The sequence below is a fragment of the Trichechus manatus genome, unplaced genomic scaffold (assembly GCF_000243295.1).
Source record: "Trichechus manatus latirostris isolate Lorelei unplaced genomic scaffold, TriManLat1.0 scaffold00128, whole genome shotgun sequence".
NCBI classification, from domain to species: domain Eukaryota; kingdom Metazoa; phylum Chordata; class Mammalia; order Sirenia; family Trichechidae; genus Trichechus; species Trichechus manatus.
Window position 1 is genome coordinate 6,675,175 of NW_004444064.1, and position 26,952 is coordinate 6,702,126.

At 42.9% G+C, this 26,952-nt stretch overlaps 1 protein-coding gene across 1 annotated transcript in view; it reads right to left on the minus strand.

The window, feature by feature from the left end:
* The window catches only part of PDE9A (phosphodiesterase 9A), a 152,526-nt gene that overhangs the window by 47,159 nt on the left and 78,415 nt on the right, over nucleotides 1-26,952 (minus strand). Inside the window, exons 5-6 of the mRNA XM_004384867.2 lie at nucleotides 11,024-11,078; nucleotides 10,094-10,164 (exon numbers count right to left, since the gene is read on the minus strand). Of these exons, the coding sequence (XP_004384924.1) occupies nucleotides 10,094-10,164; nucleotides 11,024-11,078 (126 nt within the window). The remainder of the gene's footprint in view (nucleotides 1-10,093; nucleotides 10,165-11,023; nucleotides 11,079-26,952) is intronic.

Consider the following 26,952-nt stretch of genomic DNA (forward strand, 5'->3'; position numbering starts at 1 on the left):
ATGGGGGGCTCGTATTGTGCACCCTGGCAGAAGTTCTGGGATAGGGGGCTTCTTGCTTCTACTCACCAGAAGTGTGAGGTGTAGGAAAACGTGTTTCTCTGGTTACCAGGTGCTCTGTTTCCTGTTGGAAGCTCTGTGAAGTTGCCTTCCCTTGTTCCCTGTCTGGGTTGTTGCTGGCTGTGTTTCAAGATGGGGACCTCCACTCCATCTCTCTCCTTGTTCTCTGTTTTCCATCAGTTTCTTCTTCCATTTGGTATTTGATCTAGTTCTTTATCCCTTCATTTGATGCTCAGGTTTCCAGGATTGACATTTTTATCTGTTTTACTTAGTTTTGTTGGGTTTTTCCTGGAGAGGGATAGCATGGTGTGTCTGTCTAGGGCACCATGTTGGCTCCACTCCCATGATGTCATTTTTCATTGAAAACAAACTGGAGTTTACACCCTCAACAAGGATCAAACTTCAAGACATTCGTCCTATACATTTAGGTCAGAAAAGCTGCCACGAAGCAAGGACTTTGGAAAAGCATTTAGATTAGAGTTGGTTCATAAGTCACAAAAAAGATTAACTTTTTTTTTTACTTTGTAATCACATCTCAATTTTTATGCAAAAGGATGCTACTCATGATGTTACTTTATTCCCCCTTTCCCCAAGCTTGGCTCTGAATAACTGCTAAAAATAAAATGCAAAGGATTCCTACAGGAAAAACAAAACAATACAGTGGTTTTTGACTGTTTCTAACAATTATCTCCCACTCCCAAGGAGCTGCTGCCAGCTCTCTGTGCATGTCCAGGGAGAAACTCTCCAAGCAAGGTGCCACTGGCAGTGTGGCTGGGATCAGTAGACCTGAGCTGGGTTTTCTAAGCATTTCCAGTGTCAAGTGCCAAGTAGGGAACATGGTTGCATGGGGACATTGCTTCTTTTTGCCCTAAGTGATGAGGAATCTGAGGAGCCTGATATTTGGGTCTGGTTTGGAGGAATTGCCCCTATGCCACGGTGACGCTGTGTGACATTTAGAAGCCCTTCTCTGTCCTTCACCAGGACAGTTGGAAGGTACAGGGATTGTTATGGGTTGGATCGTATTCCTCTCAAAGTTATGTTCAAATCCTAACCCCTGTATCTACGACCGTGACCTTGTTTGGAAATAGGGTCTTTGAAGATGTTATCAGTTAAGTCAGCATGAGGTCATAATGAAGTAGCTGTTGTTAGGTGCCATGGACTTGGGCTTATGCATAACAGAATGAAACATTGCCTGGTCCTTATGATCGCTGGTATGTTTGAGTTCATACTGGAGTAGCGTGGGTCCTAAACCTAATCCTTTCTGTGTCTTATAAAAAGAGCAGGATAGTCACAGGGACACACACACAGAGGGAAGAGACCATGTGAGGAACCATCTATAAGCAAAGGAACGCCAAGGACTGCCTGGAGAAAGAGATAAAGAAGAACCTTCCCCTAGAGCCAACGCCCTGATTTGGACTTCTAGCCTCCAGAACTGTGAGAAAATACACTAATTTTAAAAGCCTCCCCCTTGTGGAATTTTTTTGTTACAGTAGCCCTAGGAGACCTAAGTTGTTAGGTGCCATCAAGTCGATTCTGACTATAACGACCCTATAGGACAGAGCAGAAATGCCCCATAGGGTTCTCTAAACCGTAATCTTTCCAGAAGCAGACTGCCACATCTTTCTCCCATGGAGTGGCTAGTGGGTTAGAATCTCCAACCTTTTGGTTAGCAGCTGAGCACTTAACTGTTGTGCCACCAGGGTTCCTTAGGAGAATAAGATAGGGACCAAAGCCACAGGGCCTTCTGTGCATGTGGTGGGGACCGGGCAGTGCAACCCTGGTGGTTGATGCTCTGATCCTGCAGGTGCACTGTCATTCAACGTATGCAGGGCACTTGAAGTGCTCACTAACAGCCCACCACTCATCTGTCAGTGGGTCCTACTGTGGTGGCTTGTATGGTGCTATGATGCTGGAAGCTATGTCACCAGCATTTCAAATACCAGCAGGGTCACCCATGGTGGACAGGCTTCAGAGGAGCTTCCAGACTAAGACTAGGAAGAAAGGCCTGGTGATCTACTTCAAAAATCAGCTGATGAAAACCCTATGGATCACAACAGAACTTTGATACAGTGCTGGAAGATGAGCCCCCTAGGTTGGAAGATTCTCAAAATACACAGTGGCTGCAATAATGAACTCGAACACGTCGATGATTGTGAGGATGGCACAGGACCAGGCAGCATTTTGTTTTGTTGTACATGGGGTCGCTATGAGTCAGAGGCGACTTGATGGCAACTAACAAGAGTCCACACCCTCCTTTGAGAGCAGGTGTGCTAAGTGCTTTCTTGGATCAGGGACCCCTTTAAGAAGTTGAGGTATGCCTTCAATCTCTTCTGAGAAAAAGCATGTAGCATACATACTCTGTGGTTTGCATCTGGACCTTCAAAAGCCCACTGTGGCCTCCACAGCATTCCTGGGATGCCCCAGACTAAAATGGACGCCCCACTCTGGAAATGTTACGGTGGGTTGTGTCTGTGGCATCTGTCACGAGGACAGTGAAGTGAACAAATGTAGATTCCAACATCCGTAGCAAGAAGGAGCTCAATCTTGTTGACACATGAAAGACAGAACATTCTAGAAAGTGAATGGATCTGAAGAATGGGGGGGGGTAGGTGGTATAGACTCTGATCTGAAAAGTGAATAGGTCTAGGGAGGAGACTAGGGCATGTAGTGTGGACTCCCAACAGTGTAGCTGTGCCCTGCCATTCACAGATCTGTGGTTAAATTAGTTGTTTCAAATATTTTTTTCTGGATACAAAATAATATATAATAGAAAATACGGGAAATACAGAGCACCTCAAAGGAGAGTATTTAAAAAAAAATCAGCTATAATCTTACTTAAAAAATAATCCCTTTTATATTATATATATTGGTGTGTATCATTCCAGGCTTTCTCCCCACCCTTCCATGCATTCTTTCCTCTCTATCCATCCATCCATCCATCCATCCACTCACTCACCCACAAACCCATCCATCCTTAATTTTAAAAGACAAAACTGAGATCATAATATCTATTCTGTTTTACAACTTGCTTTTTCATTTAATAGTAAGTCACAGAGACCCGCCCCCCCATTAGTTGGCCTCTTAGCTCATGGTTTTTGATGGGTTCATGTGCCTACTGTTTGTTTGTACCAATATTGGGGTTCACTTAAGTCAGCTTTTCTGGTCATTTACTGGGTGATGTTAAAATTGAGCCCTTTAGGTGACACCATACAGTATCACTAACATGATCCCAGAGATTCAGAATTTATGGCAATTATGCTCACAATTACGCTCATAATGCAGAGGCTGTGCGTTAATCAATGAAGGAGCAAAGCAACATTCCACGGAATGACAGAGCTGCAAGGGAACATAGGGGGCGTGAAGCCGGGAGATGCTAAGTCATCACACAGGTAGTGCCAGATTCAGGCCTAAACCCAGGGCTCCTTTCCCCCTCCCCGGAGTCCTTCCCTGGACACCAGCTGCCTCTTGGAATGTTCCACAGCTCACTCATGGCCCCATGCCAGCCCCTCCCTCACCCCATCCCAGAAGAAGGGGCACGCCAGTGCCAGCAGCTGGGCCCTGGGTCTGTGTACATGAAAAGTCTTGCCCAGACAGCGACCAGAGGACTTGAGAGTGGAGACAGGATGCCAGTTTCACACAGTGTGGCCCCACTTGTTCGCCTCGAACTTTAGATATAGGTAGACACAGACTGAGAGTCCAAACGGGCTCCCCACCGCACCCAATGCTGCTCCAGCCCATGGCTGCCCTGTTTCCTTCCCCCAACCAGGCACAGACCCTTGGACATTCTGGCTTGCTGCATTTGAATCTTCTGGAGACCCTGGGCTGTCCTTTCTTAGACTTTTTGTGTGGGCCTATGCAAATCACAGGCCAAAAGACGCTGGGTTTGGGTACAGGGACTCAGTGGGCAGGCGGGAGCTGAGCAGGTGGCTGAAGCACCTCTTTGTCCACCTGGCTGAGGGAGCCACCGTGAACCTGGCAAGCCTGCTCCTTCAGTTGCAGAGCTAATGACAGTCATTCAAAGACACGTACGAACAGAGAGCTGTGTTGCAACACTTCCTCCAAGGACTTCATTACAGAATTTGCATAAAGCCCATTTCCTGGTGAAAAGAGAAAAGCAAGGCTTGATTTCAGCTTTCTGAGCTGTTCGCACGATCAGGTGTTGAACTTTGCCCCCATGGCGTCAGTTCTAGCCTGGCCCACGTGGTGTTTTGATTTGGGTCTAAGCCCAGGGCACGGGGACAAAGGGTGGATGGGGCAGGGCTGCCCCTGGGGCCTAGCCCCCACTGCCGTGTCCAGCGGCTGGGTCAGCCAACAAGGAAGGAAGGGAGGAAGGAGCCCTGGGCAGCTTTAATGTCCAACTAGGAAGTGAGGTGAGACCCTGGGAGTGTTCTTTGTTTATCGAATGACCTCTAACCTAAGGGAAACCCGGGCCTCCTGGAGCAGGCACAACATTTACGTGAAGAGGAAGAAAAGCTTTGAATCAAGAGAAATGGAGAATTTTATATTTATGTTTGATTTCAAAGAATTATATATTTGACATGGTCAAAGAGTATGCAGGAAATTCCATTTAAAACAAGTCAGACAAAGTGAATGTAAAGTGCTTTGAAGATGGTCAATTCTAGCTGGATGCCTTCTTAAATCTGAGAAGCAAAACACAGCTAATCGTGGCTCACGTGTACCAAATAAAGCTCTGTGTGGGTACATGTGTTTCTGTGTGTATTTACACACATGTGTGCAAGTGAATCTATGTGCAGGTGGGGTGCGTATATGAGTGTGAATGCACACACACGTGTCTCTGTGTAGTTACGTGTGTGTATGTGAGTATGTGTGTATGTGGGGTGTGTACATGTGTGTCTACATGAGTGTGAACGCACACACGTGTCTGTGCAATTACGTGTGTATGTATGTGTGTATGTGGGGTGTGTACATGTGTGTCTAAGTGACTGTGAATGCACACACGTGTCTCTGTGTAATTACGTGTGTGTATGTGAGTAATGTGGGGTGTGTACATGTGTGTCTATGCGTGTCTCTGTGTGTTTATATGTGTGTGGGTATGTGCTTGAGTGTATATGCATGTGTTTCTCTGTGTTTACACGTGTTTACATACGGGTATTTGCATGTGCGTGTATGTGTGAGTGCATATGCGTGTGTGTCTTCATGTGTGTGTACATGCGTGTGTCTGTATTTACATGTATATTGATTGCATTTATACATGTGTGTACGTGTGAATACGTCTGACCGTGGCTGTGTATGTGTGTGTCTCTCTGTGTGTTTATGTATCTGTATGTGAGTATGTACATGTGGCTGTGTGAGTATCTGTGTCAGTGTATAAACGTGTGCCCTTGTGCGTTTATGCACAGTGCATGCGTGTGTGTATTAATAATGTCTCTGTCTGTTTATATGTGTGCACACACATGTGTATCTGTGTTTATACATGTGTGCATGCATATGCATGTATATGCATTTGTCTCTGTGTTTATGCATGTGTGAGAGTGCATATATGAGTTGTATATCTGGACCCCGGACAGTGGAACAGCATGTGAATTGTGTCCAGCGGCCTTCCCAGGGTAGTGGCCCCGGCCCACTTGCCTCCAGCAGCTGTGTAGGGTCAGGATTGACCTGAGCAGCTTGGATGAGCAGTTCCCCAAGTGACCTGTACTAGGGGTCCAGCTGCAAGACCCGCTCCCTTCTTTACCTTCCAAGGTCCCTGAAATGTCAGGTTACCCTCATCTTGGGTTCCAGCATTGCATCTCCAGGCTGTCTTTTTGGAACTGTCAATACTCTATGGAGACCAGCCCAGCCACCCTGTGCTAAGCAGATGCTGCAGGAGACTGGGAAGTGGTCGGTCAGAAGTCCAGGAAAGAAGGCCGAAGCTAGGTGGCCTTCAGTGAGGAAGAGAGCCGCCTGCTCGGACATGTGAACCAGCCGTGTTTACGGTGGGCGGCAGCAGCCAGGAGGAGGTGCCAGGGCTGGCAGTGGGAAGCAGGTGAGGGAGGAACCCCACTGCCCACAGTCCCTGCTTGTCCACTGCCCATGCCTCTCTCATCCCATAACTCCTAGGCCTTTCCCTCCTCCCTCCCTAGAGATGTGTGCTCCTTCGAGGTCCCATTCCTCCAGTGCCTAGGCCTCCACCACTAGCCATTAGTGACAGTACTGATTGGTCCTTGGGTGGCACAACCAGTTTGTGCTTGATGTTAACCAAAAAGTTGGAGGTTCAAACCCACCCAGGGGCACAGCAGAAGAAAGGCCTGGTGATCTGCTTCCCTAGAGATTATAGCCAAGAAAATCCTATGCGGCAGTTCTACTCTGTAACACATGGGGTTGCCATGAGTCAGAAACTACTTAATCACCACATGTTTGGTTCTAGTAATTAGTGGAACAAGCAAAGATTAGTTTCACTAGTAAAAAGCTAGTAATTTTGATCGGTGCAATGAGCCTGAGCTCAGTGGGGGTAAAGGGGTGGTGTTATTTTCCCATTTAATGTATGTGCATTGGCACGAGGGCCTTATAGGAGGAACATTTCTTCTCAGAGGACTGGGTTCAGTCTGGAGGATTCCAGGGCCCAGGACAGGCTAGAGGGGAAGGTAACATGGATACATCCTTAAGTGGTCTTCAGTTCACACACACACTAGAAGGCAAAATAAGAATTCTTCTCGCCTGATAGCTATCTCCGTGGCCAGACAGTCAAAGCCACATGGGCTCATTATCAACCATGTTGAGGTCAATGTATTTCTCTATAAGAAGAGTTTTGAAAATTAGCTAATGGCCTATTCAACCTGGCTATTTATATTGAAGTGTAATGGAGGGGGATGAAACTGGCTTCTCTGTGGACAGGGGGAGAAGAGAGGCCGGCCCTGGAAGAAGCTGGGTGGAGCTGGAGAGCAGAGCAGCCAAGCCCCCTCTGCCCCCGGGCATTTGCATGCTTAGTTGTGATTCTGCGACTTTCTGCATCTGTAAATGTAGATGGTGGCTGATTTTTGGCAAATGACTTCTCATTCTTTGGCTGAACCCCTTCCCAAATTTGGAGAATCTTCTGCGCTCTGGGTCTTGATGGGAAGCTGAGCTAGTCACTCACTACAAAAGATGGAAAAACCCAATACTCACTGCAGTGGGCTGAGTAAAACCCACTGCCATCAAGTTGACTCTAACTCATGACCACCCATGTGTTACGGAGCAGAACTGTGCTCTATAGGATTTTCTATGGCTGTAATCTTACTGAAGCAGATCACCAGGACTTTCTTCCATGGTGCCACTGGGTGAGTTTAAACCACTAATTTTTAGGATAGTGGTCAAGGGCAAGCTGTTTGCACCACCCAGCGACCTTGTAGTGGGTCGAGTAGTGCCCACCAAAAGGATGTGTCCACATCCTAATCCCTGGAATCTGTGAATGCAACTGTCATGGATTGAACTGTGTCCTCCCAAAATATCTGTCAACTTGTTCTAATTTTCTTCAGTTTCAACTTTAACTTGCACATGAGCAATTGATGGTCTATTCCACAGTCGGCCCCTGTCCTTGTTCTGACTGATGATATTGAGCTTTTCCCTCGTCTCTTTCCACAGACGTAGTCGATTTGATTCTTGTGTATTCCATCTGGCGAGGTCCACGTGTATAGTCTCTGTTTATGTTGTTGAAAAAAGGTATTTGCAATGAAGAAGTCATTGGTCTTGCAAAATTCTGTCATGCGATCTCCAGCATCGTTTCTGTCACCAAGGCCATACTTTCCAACTACCCATCCTTCTTCTTGGTTTCCAACTTTCACGTTTCAATCACCAGTAATATCAATGCATCCTGATTGCATGTTTGATCAATTTCAGACTGCAGAAGTTGGTAAAAATCTACAACTTCTTCATCTTTGGCCTTCGTGGTTGGTGGGTAAATTTGAATATTAGTCGTATTAACTGGTCTTCCTTGTAGGCATATGGATATTATCCTATCACTGACAGTGTTGTACTTCAGAATAGATCTTGAAATGTTCTTTTTGACGAAGAACACAACGCCATTCCTCTTCAATTTGTCATTCCTGGCATAGTAGACCATATGATTTTTTTATTCAAAATGGCCAATATCAGTCCATTTCAGCTCACTACTGCCTAGGATATCAATATTTATGCATTTCATTTCATTTTTGACAATGCCAGTTTTCTTAGATTCATACTCTGTACATTTCACATTCTGATTATTAATGGATGTAGCTGTTTCTTCTCACTTTGAGTCGTGCCACATCAGCAAATGAAGGTCTTGAAAGCTTGACTCCATCCACGTCATTAACGTTGACTCTACTTTGAGGAGGCAGCTCTTTCCCAGTTGTATTCTGAGTGCCTTCCAACCTGAGGGGCTCATCTTCCGGCACTACATCAGGCAATGTTCTGCTGCTATTCATAAGGTTTTCATTGGCTAATTTTTTTCAGAAGTAGACCGCCAGGTCCTTCTTCCTAGTCTGTCTTAGTCTGCAAGCTCAGCTGAAACCTGTCCACCATGGGTTACCCTGCTGGTATTTGAATACTGGTGGCATAGCTTCCAGCGTTACAGCAATACGCAAGCCCCTACAATACAACAGACTGACAGAGGCTTGGGGTAAAAGTATAAAAAAGTATCAAAGTATAAATACTACTATGGAAATCAGGTTTCAAAGTATTGAGATGAACTGGCTTTTGCATAATCTTGAATTTTTTTCTTGAAAAATTCCAAGAAATTCAAACAAGATATGAGGAGACATTCAGCAAGTCATACGCACACAAACCAGCCAGAGACTCTGATGATGCTGCGGCCCTGTGTGGCCTCACATTTGGGTATAGTCACCTCATTTGCTGAGTTAATGAATATGGTACCTGTCTTAATTATCCGGTGTTACTGTAACAGAAATACCACAAGGGGGTGACTTTAACAAATCGCAATTTATTTTCTCACAGTTTAGGAAGCTACAAGTCCAAATTCAGGGTGCTGGCTCTAGGCGAAGGCTTTCCTTCTCTGTTGACTCTGGAGGAAGGTCTTTGTCTCTTCTGAGCTTCTGCCCCAGGGCGATCTTCATGTGGCTTGGCATCTCTCTTCCCCCATCTCTGCTTGCTTGTTTAATCTCTTTAATATCTCCAACGAGGTTGACACAAGACATACTCTACACTAATCCTGCTTCATTGACATAACAAAGACAACCCATCCCCAATGGGTTTATAACCACCTGCACAGAGGTTAGAATTTACAACACTAATTTTGGGGGGACACAATTAAATCCATAACCGTGGCCTATTTAGTAGTTGGGTGCTATAAATGGTTGATATGCTCAGCTGCTAACCAAAAGTTTGGAGGTTCGAGTTCACCCAGAGGTACCTGGGAAGAAAGGCCAGATGATCTACTTCCAAAAGAGTCAGCCATTGAAAACCTATGGAGCACAGGTCTCCTCTGACACATGTGAGACCTCCATGAGTTGGAGTGGACTCAGAGACAACTCGTTCTATTTAATAGTTAACATTAGCCTTGCCGTTGACAAAGAGTTTCCTTGCTGTTGACAAAGAGCTTTCCTTACTGTTGAGCTGTCAGTTGAACACAGAATGGGGAGACACATGGAAGTCAGGCATTGTCCCTTACTTTGTAGGTGGAGGGCACAGTGTAAGGGGACTGCAAGCCATCTTCCTCCCAGTGGACACATTCCAGATACGTGTGAAATGGCAGGGGTGGGTTGGTGAGTAGAATATGCTGTCATTGATGTAAAAAGGAGATACACACGAGAACTCAGCAGAAGCTCCTCCCCCAAGAGACTACCTTTAGTGGGCTTTGAGTTTTCATTCTGGACTCTTCTGCACGGAAGAAATGTTTTACTATGTGCTGATGTTACTTTTAAACAAAAAATACTTAGCTGAGTCACCGTTCTTACCGTTGTTCCCAGTAAAGGTGATTTTTAAGCATTTTACAAAGAAAAGACATGGGTACTTACATTTTACCTCCTTGTCTTCACTGCCAACCTGGTTGCTGTTCCAAGTGGTTAATTTTAACAAAGGTTAGAAAACCTAGAAGCCAAAAAGGATGTGAAAGCCCACTCACATTCAACTCGTTTCTCTAGCACGGCCAGGTGATTTGCGACTTCAGCTTTCAGCTCGTTGATTTTAAATGCTCTAGGAATGGGGAAGAAAAGGAAAAAGAAAGACAAAACATAATCCACACAACCCTCAGAACTGAAATTGGCTCAGCAAAGGTCTATTGAATCCCTTGGTGGGGAGGCTGCAGGTGGGCTGCCAAGGGGGTGGGTACATAGGCCACCAGTTGCTCAGAAGGCACTTAGATCGTTGGGGGGTGACGGAGGAAGACACACCCACAAATTACACCAACGGAGCATTTTCCCAGAGAGGGGCACACAGCTGCTCTACACTGGTGGGTGCTTTTTCTTCTCCCCACCTGGGTTGTGAGCACAGGTTCTTGGGGAGGACTCACTTCCTCCCTGGACCCTGCTCTTCTGGGCACAGGCCACCTTCAAGGGACCTGTGTGCTCTCTCGAGGCACCAGCCACCCAGTTAAAGAAATCTTGGGCCTTCATTGTTCCATTTTCCCATTTTAATTACCAGGGCAGAAAGACGACACTGAACATATTTACTTTAGAATTGACAAGATAACTCGGGATGAGAAGGAAGTCCTACGTCGACACAGAATCTCAGGGAGAAAGCTTATTTTTAAAATCTATTATTATTTTTATTTTTTAAATGGTGACAGTTTTTGTAGGTTGTCCTAGGAGCCACAAAAGAACCCAGAGAGAACATTCTTGCCTTATCCTCAAAGTGCCCGCCTGGCACGATCTTTAATACAGGTGAGCCTTTCCTGGACCCCATCCAAGTTGGCTTAGGTATGGAAACAACGGAAAGTTTCCTACTAAAGGCAGTTTCTCCTGCCAGGCCCAGAGCAAGGCGCCCACTTCGCCATTGAAATAAAAAGCACACACCTGTCGATATTATGATATTATACATTTAAGATGTTCTGTACCTTGAGAACTGCTCTGCGACCTGAGTCAGCATGCTCTGGATTAATTCTTCTCTCTCTGTAAATGGAAAGCAGAAAGACAGATGGAACACCGACAAGGGCAAACATCTGTAGGCCTTCATGGGCCTGCATCCTGTGTGTTCTGGGGACGCGGTGCCAACGTGCGGCTGAAGTGCTGCCTGGGTTACCTGGAGGGAAGCTCTGGCCTTGCTGGCAGGTGGTCAGGGGCTCCCCTGAGCCTGAGGTTTTCCTGTCTACCTTCAAATGCCCTTTCCCTCCTTGACTGCTCCAGCCCCACAAACCTGTACTCTCAATGGTCTCTCAGTAGAGTGGGAAGGGCTGGTGGTGCTTCCTTTGCTGGACCAGCTATAAAAGCAGGCAGGATGGGTTTGCTACATATGGGAAGTTTACATACTTTGTGCCTTCGTCCATTTTATGGGCAGCAATTGCCGTGACGAAGTAAGTTCAAGCCATATCTCCAGTTTAAAACATGATGTTCCCGTGGAGTACCACAGAGAGGAAGCTGGCCGGGTTAAGCAAGTTTGTCCTTCTGTTGCCTGGCCTGTAAAACTGGGCTGGGCTGCTGGTTTTGCGAAGTTCAGGTCCCAGGCTGCATATAATCTGCCTGTTTTCCTGTTTCCTGGTCATACGCAATGCTGGATACCTCACTGTCCTGTTCTTTCCAGACATCCTACTAAGACAGACTAGGAAGAAAGATCTGGCAGTCTACTGAAAAATAACCACTGAAAATCTTATGATCACAACAGACCATTGGCCAATATAGTGCTGGAAGATGAGTCCCCTAGGTTGTTGGAAAGCGCTCAAAACACACAGCGGCCACAACAGTGGGCTTGAGCATGCCAACAACCGTGAAGATGGGGCAGGACCAGTCAACATTTCGTTCCATTGTACATAGCCGACTCGGTGGCAACTGACTACATGACAACAACATGCTCTTGGGAAAGGAGACTTTTCTTCTTGGCTCCAGTTGGCCATTATTAGTTCAGGCTTGAAAACACTGAGAACCTACATAAGTCTTAGTTCTACCTTCATGTATCCTCTAGGTTGACTCTACACCTAACCCACCACTGAAAACAAAACAAATTAAAACAAAACCAAACCCACCTAAGCAAACAAAAAATGTCATTCATCCAATTTGGCAATGGAGCTCAAAAGCTACAAATGTTTATAGCCTTTGACCCCGTGTCTCTGTTTCTAGGATATAATCATGTATGTACACAGAAGATGTTCATCCTGGTGTTATTTAGCATAATGAAACCGTAACTGAAACTGTCCATCAAATGGGGATTTGTTAAGTGAATGACGGTATATCTGTATTATGGAATCGTATTCTGCTATTAGAAATACTATCTTGGAAAATGTCTATGTCTGTTTTAAAGTAAAAATAATTACTTTAACAACATAAAAAATAAAAACGTAATGGGGATTCCATTTTTGAGAACATATTGGAAGGGTACACTACAAATTAATAATAGTTGTTATCTTTTGGTTATAAGATTGTATATGATTTAAATATGATGTCCCTAGGTGGTGCAAACACTTAATGCACTCAGCTGCTAACTGAAAGACTGGAGGTTTGACTTCACCCAGAGGTGCATGGGAAGAAGGATCTGGTGATCTACTTCCAAAAACACAGTAATTGAAAACCCTATGGAGCACAGTTCTACTGTGACACACATGGGATCACCACGCATTGGAGTTGACTTGATGGCAACTGGTTTGGTATAAGTTAAGATGATAATCTTATTTTTGTTTTTCCATATTTTATAAATTTTCTATAATGAATATATGCTAATTTCATTAAAAAAATTAATCAGTCTAAACTAACCTGTTGGGATCTTATCCCTCACCCTACCAAATGAAAGGGTGGAACTACATGACCCATGTTTCCCTCCAGCTTTCACATTCTACGTCTTGAGTCACAGAAAAAAAATCAAGTTTTGTTATATCTTTTAAAACTACATGTCAGCTAGGAAACTTTCATACAGCTGTAGGTTGAGCTACTGGCTGGTCCACAGCCGAGCCTTCAGAAATGACCATATCTGCCAGGGAAGAAAAGCAGAGACTTTAGTGACAAAGACCACCAGTGAAAAGACTTCACAGGCTTCATTGGGGAAATCACAGCGGGATTTTAGATCTCTTATTCTGAACTCTTTGGCAAAAGTAATGTATCACATAACCTTCAAGAATTAACCTCAAACTCTTGAGATAAATTTGAAACTCCATCAAACAATCGGCATTTATAGAACACTCCACCTAACAACAGCAGAATATACATTCTTTTCAAGCACCTACGCAGATTATAGATTATAGATTATATCCTGGGCCATAAAGAAAACATCAACAAGTTTAAAAGAATTGAAATGATATAGACTATGTTCTCTGACCAAAACAGAATCAAATGAGGAATTAATAATATAAAGATAATAGGAAAATTTCAAACACTGGGAAATGAAACAACACACTTCTAAATACTTCAAAGAGACAGTCTCAAGGGAAATAAAAAATACATTAGACTGAATGAAAATGAAAATATAACACATCAAAATTTGGCCGTGGGAAACAACAAAAACACTGCTAAGAGGGGAAGTTTATAGCGCTAAATGCTTACGCGGAGCCCTGGTGGTGCTGTGGTTGAGTGTATGGCTGCTAACCAAAAGGCCCGCAGTTCAAATCCACCAGGCTGTCCTTGGAAACCCTGTGGAGCAGTTCTACTCAGTCTTATAAGGTCGCTATGGGTCGGAATTGACGGCAATGGGTTTGTTTTGTTTTTTGGTTTAAATGCTTACATGAGAAGAAAGGAAGTCTCAAATCAATAATATAAGCTCCCACCTCAACAACAACAACAACAACGAAAGATCAAAATAAATCAAAACTAAGCAGAGAATAATAAAGATAAGGGCAGAAACCAATGAAATTGAAAAGACAAAAATAGAAAGAAAATCAATGAAACAAAGAGCTGTTTTTTTTTTAAAAGATCAATAAATTGACAAACCTATAGTAAGACTGACAAAGAAAAAAGAGAGAAGAGATAGAGTACCAATATCAGGAATGAAATAGGTGATATTACTACAGAGCCTGCAGACATCAAAAGGATAAGAAGGGGGACATTAAGAACAACCGTACACATGTAAATATGACAACTTAGGTAAAATGGGCCAATTCCTAGAAAGCATGAATTACCACATCTTACGCAATATGAAACAGATAATTTGAATATCCTTGTAACTATTAAGAAAATTGAATTTGGAACTTAAAACATCCCCCACAAGAGAAATTTTCAGGCTTAGATGGTTTCACTGGAGAATTCCACCAAATGTTTAAAAAGAATTAACATAATTCTTTGCAATCTCTTGCAGAAAATAGAAGAGAAGGGAACATTCCTCAATTCATTTTACGGAGCTAGTATTACCCTAATACCAAAACCAGAGAAAGAGAGTACCAAAACAAACAAACACAGAAAGAAAAGGAAAACTACAGACCACTATCTCTTACAAATAGAGACAGAAAAATCCTTGTCAATGTATTAGTCGATAGATTTCAGCAATACACAAAAAGAATTAATCACCATAACCAAGTGGAGCTTAATCCAGGAATGCAAAGTTGGTTCAGTATTCGAAAACCAATCAGTGTAATCTACCATAGTAACAGGCTAAAGAAGAAAAATCACATGATCACATCAGCTGATTCATAAAAAGCACTTGATAAAATTCAGCACCCATTCTTGGTAAAACTCTCAGAAAACTAGGAATAGAAGTGAACTTCCTCAACTTAATAAAGAGCATTTACCAAAAGAAAAAAATTTAAAAAAAGCCCTGTGGCTAACATTATAATTCATGGTGAAAAACTGAATGCTTTCTACCTAAGATCAATAACAAGGCAAGGATCTCCACTCTCGACACCCATTCAACATAGTGCTGAAAGTTCTAACCAGTGCAGTAAGTCTAAAAGAAATAAAAGGCATACAGATTGGAAAGGAAAAAAACAAAATTATCTCTATTTATAGATGACATGATTGTCTGTGTAGAAAATTGCAAGGAATATACCAAAAAGAAAAGAAAAAAAAAAAAACTACCAGAATAAGTGTTTCTGCAAGGTCATAGAGTCCAAGCAAGAAACCATACAAAAATTGACTGCATTTCTATACACTATCAATGAACATGTGGCCACTGAAATTAAAATATTTTACCATTTACAATCACTCAAGAAAAAAAAAGATATTTAGGTGTAAATCTAGGAAAACACACACCGCACAGAACTTGTATGCTGTAAACTACAAAATATTACGAAAGAAATCAAAGAAAATCTAAATAAACAGAGAGACAAACCATGTTCACGGACTAGAAGACTCAACATAGTCAAGATATCAATTCATCCAAATTCATACACAGGTTTAATGCAATTCCTATCAAAATTCCAGCAGATGTTTTTGTAGAAATAGACAAGATTATTCTAAAGTTTATATGGAAAGCCAAAGGAACCAGAATAACTAAAACAATTTTGAAAAAGAACATAAAGTGGCAGGAATGAGTTATCCTTTTTCAAGACTTATACTGTAGCTCCAGTAATCAAGACTGTATGGTATTGGAGGAGAGAGAGACACACAGATCAATGGAACAGAATAGAGAGCCTAGGAATATTGTTAGGTGCCATTGAGTCGGTTCCAACTCATAGCGATGCTATGCGCAACAGAACAAAACACTGTTCTCTTTTGTGCCATCCTCACAATTGTTGCTAAGTTTGAGCCCATTGTTGCAGCCACTGTTGTCAATCCATCACATTGAGGGTCTTCCTCTTTTTGCTCACCCTCTACTTTACCAAGCATGATGTCCTTCTCCCTCCTGATAACAAGTCCAAAGTATGTGAGACGAAGTCTCCTCATCCTCACTTCTAAGGAACATTCTGGCTGTACTTCTTCTAAGACAAATTTGTTTGTTGTTCTGGCAGTCCATGGGTATATTCAATATTCTTCACCAAAACCATAATTCAAAGGCATCACTTCTTCAGCCTTCCTTCTTCATTGTCGAGCTTTCGCATTCATATGAGGTGATTGAAAATATCATGGCTTGGGTCAGGTGCACCTTAGTCCTCAAAGTGACATCTTTGCTTTTTAACACTTAAAAGAGGTCTTTTGCAGCAGATTTGCCCAATGCAATGTGTCGTTTAATTTCTTGACTGCTGCTTCTATGGGCATTGATTGTGGATTCAAGTAAAATGAAATCCTTGACAACTTCAATCTTTTCTCCATTTATCATGATGTTGCTTATTGGTCCAGTTGTGAGGATATTTCTTTTTTTTATGTTGAGGTGTAATCCATACTGAAGGCTGTGGTCTTTGATCTTCATCAGTAAGTGCTTCAAGTCCTCCTCACTTTCAGCAAGCAAGGTTGTATCATCTGCATATCGCACTTTGTTAATGAGTCTTCCTCCAATCCTGATGCCACTTTCTTCTTCATATAGTCCAGCTTCTTGGATTATTTGCTCAGCATACAGATTGAATAAGTATGGAGAAAGGATACAACCCTGATGCACACCTTTCTTGATTTTAAACCACACAGTATCCCCTTGTTCTGTTTGAATAACTGCCTCTTGGTCTATGTACTGGTTCCTCGTGAGCACAAGTAAGTGTTCTGAAATTCTCATTCTTCCTCACGTCATCCATAATTTGTCATGATCCATACAGTCAAATGCCTTTGCATCGTCAATAAAACACAGGTAAACATCTTTTTTGAATTATCGTCAGCATAATTTTATTTGTGTGTGATAGTAACGATATTGTTTGATAATTTCCACATTTCGTTGGATCACCTTTCTATGGAATGGGCACGTATATGGATCTCTTTCAGTCGGATGCCCAGGTACCTATCTTCCAAATTTCTTGGCACAGACAAGTGAGAGCTTCCAGTGTTGCATCCATTTGTTGAAACATCTCAACTGATATTCCATCAATTCCTGGAGGCTTGTTTTTCACCAATGTCTTCGGTGTAGCTTCGACTTCTTCCTTCAATATCATCAGCTTTTGGTCATATACTACCTCCTGAAATGGTTGAATGTCAACCAATTCTTTTTGATACAGTGACTCTGTGTATACCTTCCATCTTCTTTTGATGTTTCCTGCATTGTTCAATATTTTGCCCATAGAATCCTTCAGTATTGCAACTCGAGGCTTGAATTTTTTCTTCAGTTCTTTCAGCTTGAGAAATGCCAAGTGTGTTCTTCCCTTTTGGTTTTCTAACTCCGAGTCTTTGCACATTTCATTATAATACTTTACTTTGTCTTCTTGAGCCACCCTTTGAAATCTTCTGTTCAGCTCTTTTACTTCATCATTTCTTCCTTTCACTTTAGCTACTCTGTGTTCAAGAGCAAGTTTTCAGAGTCTCTCCTGTCATTCACGTTGGTCTTTTCTTTCTTTCCTGTCTTTTTAATGACCCTTTACTTTCTTCATGTATGATGTCCTTGATGTCATCCCATAACTTTTCTGGTCTTCGCCTGCGCTAGAAATAGACCCACACAGATATGCCCAACTCATTTTTGACAAAGGTGCAAAAGCAATTCAATGGAGGAAGGCTACCCTTTTCAACAAATAGTGCTGGAGCAATTGGACATCTATAGAGGGAAGAAAATGAACCTGTACCCAAACCTCACATCTAACACAAAAATTAACTCAAAATGGACCGTGGGTGTAAAATGTAAAACTATACAACTTTAAGAATAAAACCTTTGGGACTTTGGGCTAGCCAGGAAGTTCTTAGTCTTTATACCAAAAGCATGATCTGTAAAAGGGAAAAAAATGATAAACTGGACTTCATCAAAATTAAAACTTTTGCTGGAAGAACAATCCTGTTAATAGGTTGAAAAAACAAGCTACGGATAGGAAATATTTGCAAACCACATATTGAACATATAATTCAAACATAGAGTATATAAAGAATCGTCAAAACTCAACAGTAAAACCCCAAACAATCCAGCTAGAAATTGGGCAAAAGACATGAACAGACATTTCAGTGAAGAGAACACACAGATGGCAAATAAGCACTGGAAAAAATGCCAGTATCATCAGCCATTAAAAAACCTCGTTGCCGTCAAGTCGACTCCAACTCATAGCGACCTTATAGGACAGAGTAGAACTGCCCGTGGAGTTTCCAAGGAGTGCCTGGTGGATTCGAACTGCTGACCTTTTGGTTAGCAGCTCTAGCTCTTAATCACTATGCCTCATTAGCCATTAGCCATTAGGATTTCCTCATTAGCCATTAGGAAGTGCAAATTAAAACCACAATGAGATATCACTACACACTTATGAAAATGGCTAAAATAAAAAAAATAGTGACAATACAAAACGCTGGTAAAGATGCAGAGAAACTGGATCTCTGCTAGTGGGAATGTAAAATGGTGCAACCACTCTGAAAAACAGTTGGGCAGTTTCTTAAAAATCTAAACAAGCAACTACCTTGTGACCTCGTGATTGCATATTTCGGCTTTATCTCAGATAAATGAAAACTTATGGTCACATGAAAACCTGTACATCAATGTTTATAGCAGCTTTATTCGTAACAGCCCTAAACTGGAAACAACCTAGATGTCCATCTGTGGTGAATGGTTAAACAAACTGTGGTCCATCCACACCATGGAATACTACTCAGCAATAAAAAGGAATGAACTATTGATACACGCACCCACTTGGAAGACTCCCTTGAGAATTATGCTGAGTAAAAAGGCCAATCCCAGAGGTTACATACTATATGAGTTCATTTATAGAACATCCCGGAACAAAATGAAATGATAGAAATGGAGATCAGATGAGTGGTCACCAGGGGTTAAAGAAAGGGTGGAGGCAAGGAGGGAAGTAGGTGAGGGTGTAAAAGGGCCACTTGGGGCATCTTTGTGGGAATGGAATGTTCTATACCTGGACTGTGTCAACATGAGTATCTTGGTGTGGACATTGTACTACAGTTTTGCAAGATGTTACCATTGGGGAAACTGGGTAAAGGATGCATGGACTTCCTCTATATTATTTCTTATACTTCCATGTGAATCTATGATTATTTCAAAATACAAATTTTAATTTAGTAAAAAAAAAAAAAAACAGATAAAATGGAAAAAAAAAAGAAAAGGAAGAGTATTCCTTTGGGTGTTTGAGGGGGCACCCTGTTAACCTTATAGCATTTTTATGGTTGAGATTTATTATTATTATGCACCAGCAGTAATAATGCTTTGCGTCACTTCATCCCACAACTTCTCTCCTCCCAGCTCAGGGCTTGTCGTTGTTAGCTGCTGTCAGGTCGGCCCCTACTCATGGCAACCCCATGCACAATGGAATGGAATGCTGCCCAGTCCTGCACCATCCTCATGACTGGTTGTGGCTCAGACTGTTGTGATCCATAGGGTTGTCACTGGCTGATTTTCGGAAGTAGATTGCCAGGCCTTTCTTCCTAGTTGGTCTTCGTCTGGAAGCTCGGCTGAAACCTGTTTCGCATTGTAGCAACATACAAGCCTCCACTGGCAAACAGGTGGTGGCTGCTCATGAGGTGCATTGGCGAGGAATCGAACCCAGGTCTCCAACATGGAAGGCGAGAAGTCTACCACTGAACCACTGCTGTTCCCAGGGCTAGGGCAGAGGTTCATGAATTGATTCATGCTCTAGCTACACCTCAGTTCACATGTCACCCATGCCAACATATGGGTCATTCTCAAAAAAGGGACAGATGCAAAGCTGAGAGCTTCCAGTGGCAACAGCTGAGGGGCCACTGCCCAGCTCGGGGCACTTCCAGGATGTAATGCATATAATGTAGCACAATGGACTCCCTGAGTTGTTTTGTTAGATAATGCAAAATCCACATTCTTTTGCAAGAGGAAAGGAACAAAATGGCTATGTGCACAAAAGGCGACCACACCCACATCTTCATAAACAGAACCCTGATCAGGAAAGGGATGCCCCCCCAACCCCTCCCCGCCCCGAACCCTGGGATTCCAGCACAGGCAGCTATTTCCTCCCAGGGGATGTCAGAGCTTAAGAGTGAATTGCACGTTAATGTATGGAACGCCCACAGCACAGCGCTTGGCACAGTTAAGCTTTACTGGAGATAGCTATTGTTGTGGTCGTGTTATTATTGCATCACTGAGGGTCATTGACTGTCTGTTTGTTGTACCGTTGGAGGCTTGTGTGTTGCTGTGATGCTGGAAGCTATGCCACTGGTATTTCAAACACCAGCAGTGAACAGGTTTCAGCGGAACTTCCAGACTAAGACAGACTAAGAAGAACGGCCCATTGATTTATTTCTGAAGAGTAGCCAATAAAAACCCTGTGGATCACAACAGAAAATTGTCTGATTCAGTGCTGGATGATGAGTCCCCTAGGTTGGAAGGCACTCAAAATACACAGGGGCCACAACAATGGACTCGAGCAGACCAAGGATCATAAAGATGGTGTAAGACCAGGCAACGTTTCAAGCTGTTGTACGTGGGGTCGCCGTGAGTCAGAATCAATTCAATGGCAACTGGTTTTTTTTTTTTTTTTTTTTTTAGCATAAGTTAATGGTGGCAATTCTGTGGTAGAATTCTCGCCTTCCATGTGGGAGACCCGGTTTGGATTCCCGGCCAATGCACTTCAAGTGCAGCCACCACCCGTCTGTCAGTGGAGACTCGCGTGTTGCTCTGATGCTGAACAGGTTTCAGTGGACCTTCCAGGCTAAGAAGGACTAGGAAGAAAGTTCTGGTGATACACTTCTGAAAATCAGCCAGTGACAATGCTATGGACCACAAAGGTCCAAGCTGCAACCGATCATGAGGATGGCGCAGGACTGAGCAACATTTCATTCTGTCGTGCGCTGGGGTTGCCATGTGTCAGGGGCTGGCTTAACAGAAGCTAACAATAACAATACAGTGTACGTTAGATTGTCGGGGGTGTCGTCTTCATCACACGACAAGCACAACCAGGTAGGCGTTGGGGCCGTGTCTCCTACATATTAGAGCAGAGTTTAGTCTAATGCCAGGGCAATCCAGAGTCTGCCCGAGTCTGGGTCCAGTATGTAGGACGCCTGCTGAAATAGTCCTGCTTGGACCGTCTAACTGAGCGATCCCTGGGCCTGCTCCCAGCCCAACTGGCATAGAACTAGGGAATGGAACGACCAAAGCTTTGGAGGTGGCGAAGCATTACCCAGGGGGGCTACAGCGTTAGGACTGAGCCTGTTGGGTGGCAGGCTGGGCACCTCCACTCTGAGGTGTTTACCCAGCTGTTCGTACGAGGGACCAGGGCACATCTACCCTCAAGTCCTGCACTTCCCAGATGCTAGGAGCTGCTGCAGACAGTCCAAGGAAACTGCCTCCACCTCCCCCACTCCTTCCAGAAATTGTTTACTTGTTTCAGGCAAATCCTGAGTCTGCCCAGGACAGAATGACAGGAAAATTCGGTTTAACTGATCGATAGAACAGGTGAACGCAGAATTCCGACTCTCAAGATTATTAACGTGGTACACTAATTAGATTGGCTGGGCAGCGGGTTTATATTAGCTCCTCTTAATCTTGTGCAGAATTAAACAGTCACAGCAACAATTCTTTAGTCCTCTACATGCCTGAGCACATACTGTTCTCCACCTGGGCAAATGCATGCAGATATGGCACTAGTAAGGCGCCCTGGTGGTGCAATGGTTAAGCGCTCAGCTACTAATGGAAAGGTTGGCAGTTCAAACCCACCAGCTGCTCTTTGGGAGAAAAGACCTGGAGATCTGTTTCTGTAAAGATTCCTGTTGTCATCTAGTCCATTCTGACCCATTACAGGCTTGGAAACCCTATGAGGCAGTTCTACCCTGTCCTGTACGGTCGCTGTAAGTTGGAATCGACTCGACAGCACAACAGAAACAACATGGCTCTAGTAATATGCTGACCCCCACACTGAGCACTGAGGGAAGGTCACAGGGAAATTAGCCTGTGCATTTCACTCCCAAGGGTTTTCTGATGCAATATTAGGATATGGGGGCAGTGGTGGTTCAGGGGTAGAATTCTCGCCTTCCATGCAAGAGACTGAGGTTCAATTCCTGGCCAATGCATCTCAAGCGTAGTCACCAGCACTTTGCATGTCGCTATGATGCTGAACAGGTTTCAGCAGAGCTTTAAGACTGAGATGGGCTAAGAAGAAAGACCTGGCAATCTACTTCTGAAAATTAGCCAGTGAAAACCCTATGGATCACAACAGTCTGATTCCGTTGAGCAAGGGATTGCCATGATTCAGGGGCCCACTAGACGGCGGCCAACAATAATGACGATATTAGGATGCATAACATCACATAAGCATACGTGTGCTACCTCGGAGTTCACAAGTTAGGTCCCAAACTCTCTTGATATGTTGGCAACTGTTGCGTCACACCACTGAGCTAATATTTAAATGCTATTAATATATTGCAATGAGACATATTTCCCCTTATTAAGGAGTCTCAACCTGAAGCAGTAGATACTGAGCATCATCCAAGAAATACATAACAAATACTATTCTAAAGCTTTAACAACAAACAATAAACAAAAACCCTGCTACCCCTTCAGAATGGGGTATCTACTTTTTCATTAGGCAAAAATTCAGCATTACTTGGCCCTGAAACGACAGGCAACCTTGAGGCCCTGAAGATGGTGTGGGGCATTTGTTTCTGCCCTGGTCCGGCCTCCCGCTCCCAGGCCCTAAGAGCTGGGGCTCTGTGCCAAGGAGAGGCACAGAGAGCAGCTGCACGCCCAGTCTGGACCCCACGGGGCACCATCGCCATTTCTGGGGGTGTCATGGAGCCCTGCTGGCTAGTGGGGTGGTAGAGGAAAGCAAGGGGGGCTGGGACTCACCTCTTGACCCACTGTCTCTCTCTCTCTCTCTTTCGCAGTCCCTCCAGCTGCTCCGAGTCTCTCTGCGAGTTGAGGATGTTTTAACCCAGGGAATAGTCATTGGCAATCCACTGTTTATGGATGTCATAAAGTAGACGTTCAAAATGAGGAAGTTTCCTTTATAACCCAGGGGCACAATAAAGTTATATCATTAACAGTGACCTCGCCTTGCTTCTTAAAGACACAGGGGCCCTTTCTAGGGTCTGTTTTCACCAAGACATCATACGAGTTTATCAGCATCAAAGGAAAGAACCCAGATTGTCTGTGTTTTGACTTGTGATGAGAAGTTTTTGCCTTCTGTCTGCTACCATTCAGATGTCGCAAAAGACAGCAAAATGCCGTGAAGCACCCTGGTGACCAGATTTTGAAATTGTCTTCTGCCACTGACCTGGCTGAGATACATGCAGGATTATTTTCGATTTGTCACACTACGGGGGCTCAAATGAGACTGAGCTTTTTTCCCTTTTAGTTTTGGAGAGGGGAATTTTATTCTGCATTGTTCAAATTTGATTTAGAATGTTTGTGTAAAATTTCTCCCTATGCCCTCCTCTCCTCCTTAGGTTTGGTTTGAAAACAGAAAAATGCCTTTGGGACAACTGGCAAAGCAAGTTTTCTTTATTGCTTTCACATCACAACAACCACAGCACCACGTACTGAGCCCTTACTATGTCCCAGGTACTGTTCTGAGTGGTTTACATACGTTAACTCAGTTAGGTGCTGTCCAGTCAGTTCCGACTCATAGCGACTTCATGCACAACAGAAAGAAATACTGTCTGGTCCTGCGCCATCCTCACAATCCTTGCTATGCTTGAGCCCATTGTTGCAGCCACTGTGTCAATCCATCTCATTGAGGGTCTGACTCTCTTTCGCTGACCCTCTACTTTACCAAGTGATTTCTCTTTTTCTCCCTCACAGTGGCCACGTGATGTTGACAGCATTGCTGAGCCTGTCCCGCCCACCCCAAGTTGTGTTTCCATTTAGGGCTGCAAAGCCAGGCAGAGCTGCACTTATCCGTGGTGGGAAAATGTTCTGCACACACCCCTCCACCCTGAGAAAATGACAAAAGTCCTCCTTCTCCCACTGTGGTTCCTTTCCCCTAAGGGGCAAGAGGTGTGATGCATCCCATACTCTTGAGAATGTTTCCAGAGGACTTTGAATTTGGGAAGCAGCAGCTGATTGTACCTGCTGGTAGGGCTTTGTCCATTATATACTAGCCCATGAACCTGGTGGGAAAGTTTGATTATGGTGAAGCCAAAGGGAACGGTCTGTCTCTCAGTATCTGGGGTTTGACTTTGTGCCAAATGACCCCACACACCCAGCTTCAGGAATAATTCTGTCAGAATAAATTCTGATTCAATGAACCAATCATTTATGGTACACACAGAGTCTCTGGGTGGTGCAAATGGTTAACCCACTCCACTACTAACTGAAAGATTGGTGGTTCATACCCACTCAGAGGCACCTTGGAAGAAAGGCCTGGTGATCTGCTTCCAAAAGGTCACAGCCTTGAAAATCCTATGGAGCACAGCTCTCCTCTACAATACATGGGGTCGCCAGGAGTTGGAATCTATGGCAACTGGTTTGGTTTTGATTTTATGATACATTACAGAACCTTTGCAAACGTCTAATAAAGAACATGTCTTTTTTGCAAACCAAAGTTTTTGCTACGTCTCTGGGCTTTAACACGTTGTGCATAGCTGTAAAGGTTGTGACAAAAGAAATAAAGAATAGCCAACTGGAAGTAAGCCAATTATTCATGATAGGGGACTAGTTGAATAAAATATGGTACTTCCACAAAATGAAGTACTATGCAGTTGCAAAAGGAAAGGAAGAAGATTTCTATATTCTTCTATGAAGTGATCTTCTGATATAGGTTGGCTAGCACTTAAGCAGAAAATTGCAGTCTTATTGGTTTAAGAGGACAGAGTGCAGAATTTAAGGTTGTCAGGAAGAATAGAAATAAAAGGAGGAGCCCCAAAAGGGGGACGCCAAAGAGGAGCTACCCAAATTATGATAAACTCCGTGTTCCTTCATTGACCTCTGCAGCGCACATGCATGAGTACCTAGAAGGCTGAAAGCTTAGCAGAGGTTTCAGCTGTTGCCCACTGCAGGGGGACAAAGTTTGGAGTGCGAGTCCAATCAGGTTAGAGGGGTTTAATAAACACCTCAGGCTTTCCACTGAAACTCCAAAAAGACAAAACCTACAGATCTACTCAATGAAGGACAAAACAAGCCTCTACAATTCCCAATAATTTAACCACCTGTTAGAACAAAAATCAACACTCTTCAGAGGACAATAACAAAGTCAGAGTCTCTACAATACATTGTTCATAATGTTAGTATAAAATTAAAAAAGAAACATTCAAAGAAACAGAAAATGTGATATATAATCAAGAGAAAATTAGCCAAAAGAAACTCCAGATGACCCAGATGTTCGAATTAGCAAACCAAGACTTTAACGCAGCAATTATAAATAGGTTAAAGGACACACACACAAAAGATGCTACTAAATAGTATACAAATGGGAAACCTCATCAGAGAATCTACAAAAAAGAACCATGAAAATTCTAGAATTGAAAATTATAGTATCTGAAATAAAATATTCATGGGATAGGCTTCAAGAAGTTCAGAGTCAGAAGAAGAAAGAGTCAATGAAATTGAGGACAGATCAATGGAAATTATACAATCTGAAGAACAGAGAGAAAAAGACTTTAAAGATTGAAAAATAGAGCCTTAGTGACATGAGGAACAAGAGCAAAATTTTCATGCATGTAATTAGAGTCCCAGAAGCAAAGAAGAGAGAGAGTGAGCCATAAAATATATCTGAAGAACTGGCTGGAAATTTTGGAAGATTGATGAAAAAAGAAATTTACAGACCCTGGAAGCTAAATGAACACCAAGCAGAATAAATAAAAAGAAAACTGGACCTAGGCCCATCATAGTCAAATTGCTGAAACCCACAGATAAAGAAAAAACAAACACACTTGAAAGCAGCCAGAGATAAAAGACACATTCCACACAAGGAAATAATGATAAAATAAAGCCTGACTTCTCATCAGAAACAATGGAAGCCAGAAAAAAAAAAAAAAAATGGAATGACATCTTTAAACTTCTTAAAGAACACAAAAACAATAAACTATGAGGGCAGAATTCCATACCCAGAAAAACTATCCTTCAGAATAAAGAAAAAATAAAGACATGATCAGATAAGCAAAGGCTGAGAGAATTAGTCACAAGCTGACCTGTACTACAAGAAATGTTAAAAGAAAAATGAAATATTTTAGGATAAGGAGATATGATCCCAGTTGGAAATTGGGATTTACAGGAACAAATAAAAACACCAGAAATGATAAATTTGTAGGTAACTCTAAAAAATGATCTTTAAATTTCTTTTCATAATTTCTTCAAAAAACAGCTGACTATTTGAAGCAAAAACTATAATATTGTATTGTGGGGTTTCTAATGTACATAGATGTAAAATATATGGCAGCAATAGCTCAAAGATTGTGGGGTAAAGTGGAATTATACTGTTGCAAAATCTTACTTTTTACGTGAAACGGTGCAATAGTAACTCTAGATAAGTTAGGATGCGTATTGTAATACCTAGAAAAAATGACTAGTAATATATTTAGCATAAGTATAATACTAAAAATTACCATTAAAAAGGCAATAGAGGGAATAAAATCGAATGAGAAAATGTATCTTATTATCTAAAGAGAATGCAGAAAAGGCGGAATAGAGAAACAAAACCAGGGCTAATAAAAAAACAAATAGTAACATGGTAGACCCAAACCTTATCAATAAATACGGTTTATTCCAGCAACATGGCGCTCTAGGCAGAAGCACTATGCCATCCCTCCATAGCAAAGTTCCGAAAAACTAAGCCAAACAGAGAAAATAGCAATCCTGAAACCCTAAAACATCAAATGAAGAGATAAAGAACTCAGTCAAGCACCAAATGTAGTGAGAAAACTGACAGAGAACGGAGAGTGAGGAGAGGTTCATGCAGAGGTCCCATATTAGCTAACACAGCGCGTATCCGCCATCTTGGACTCC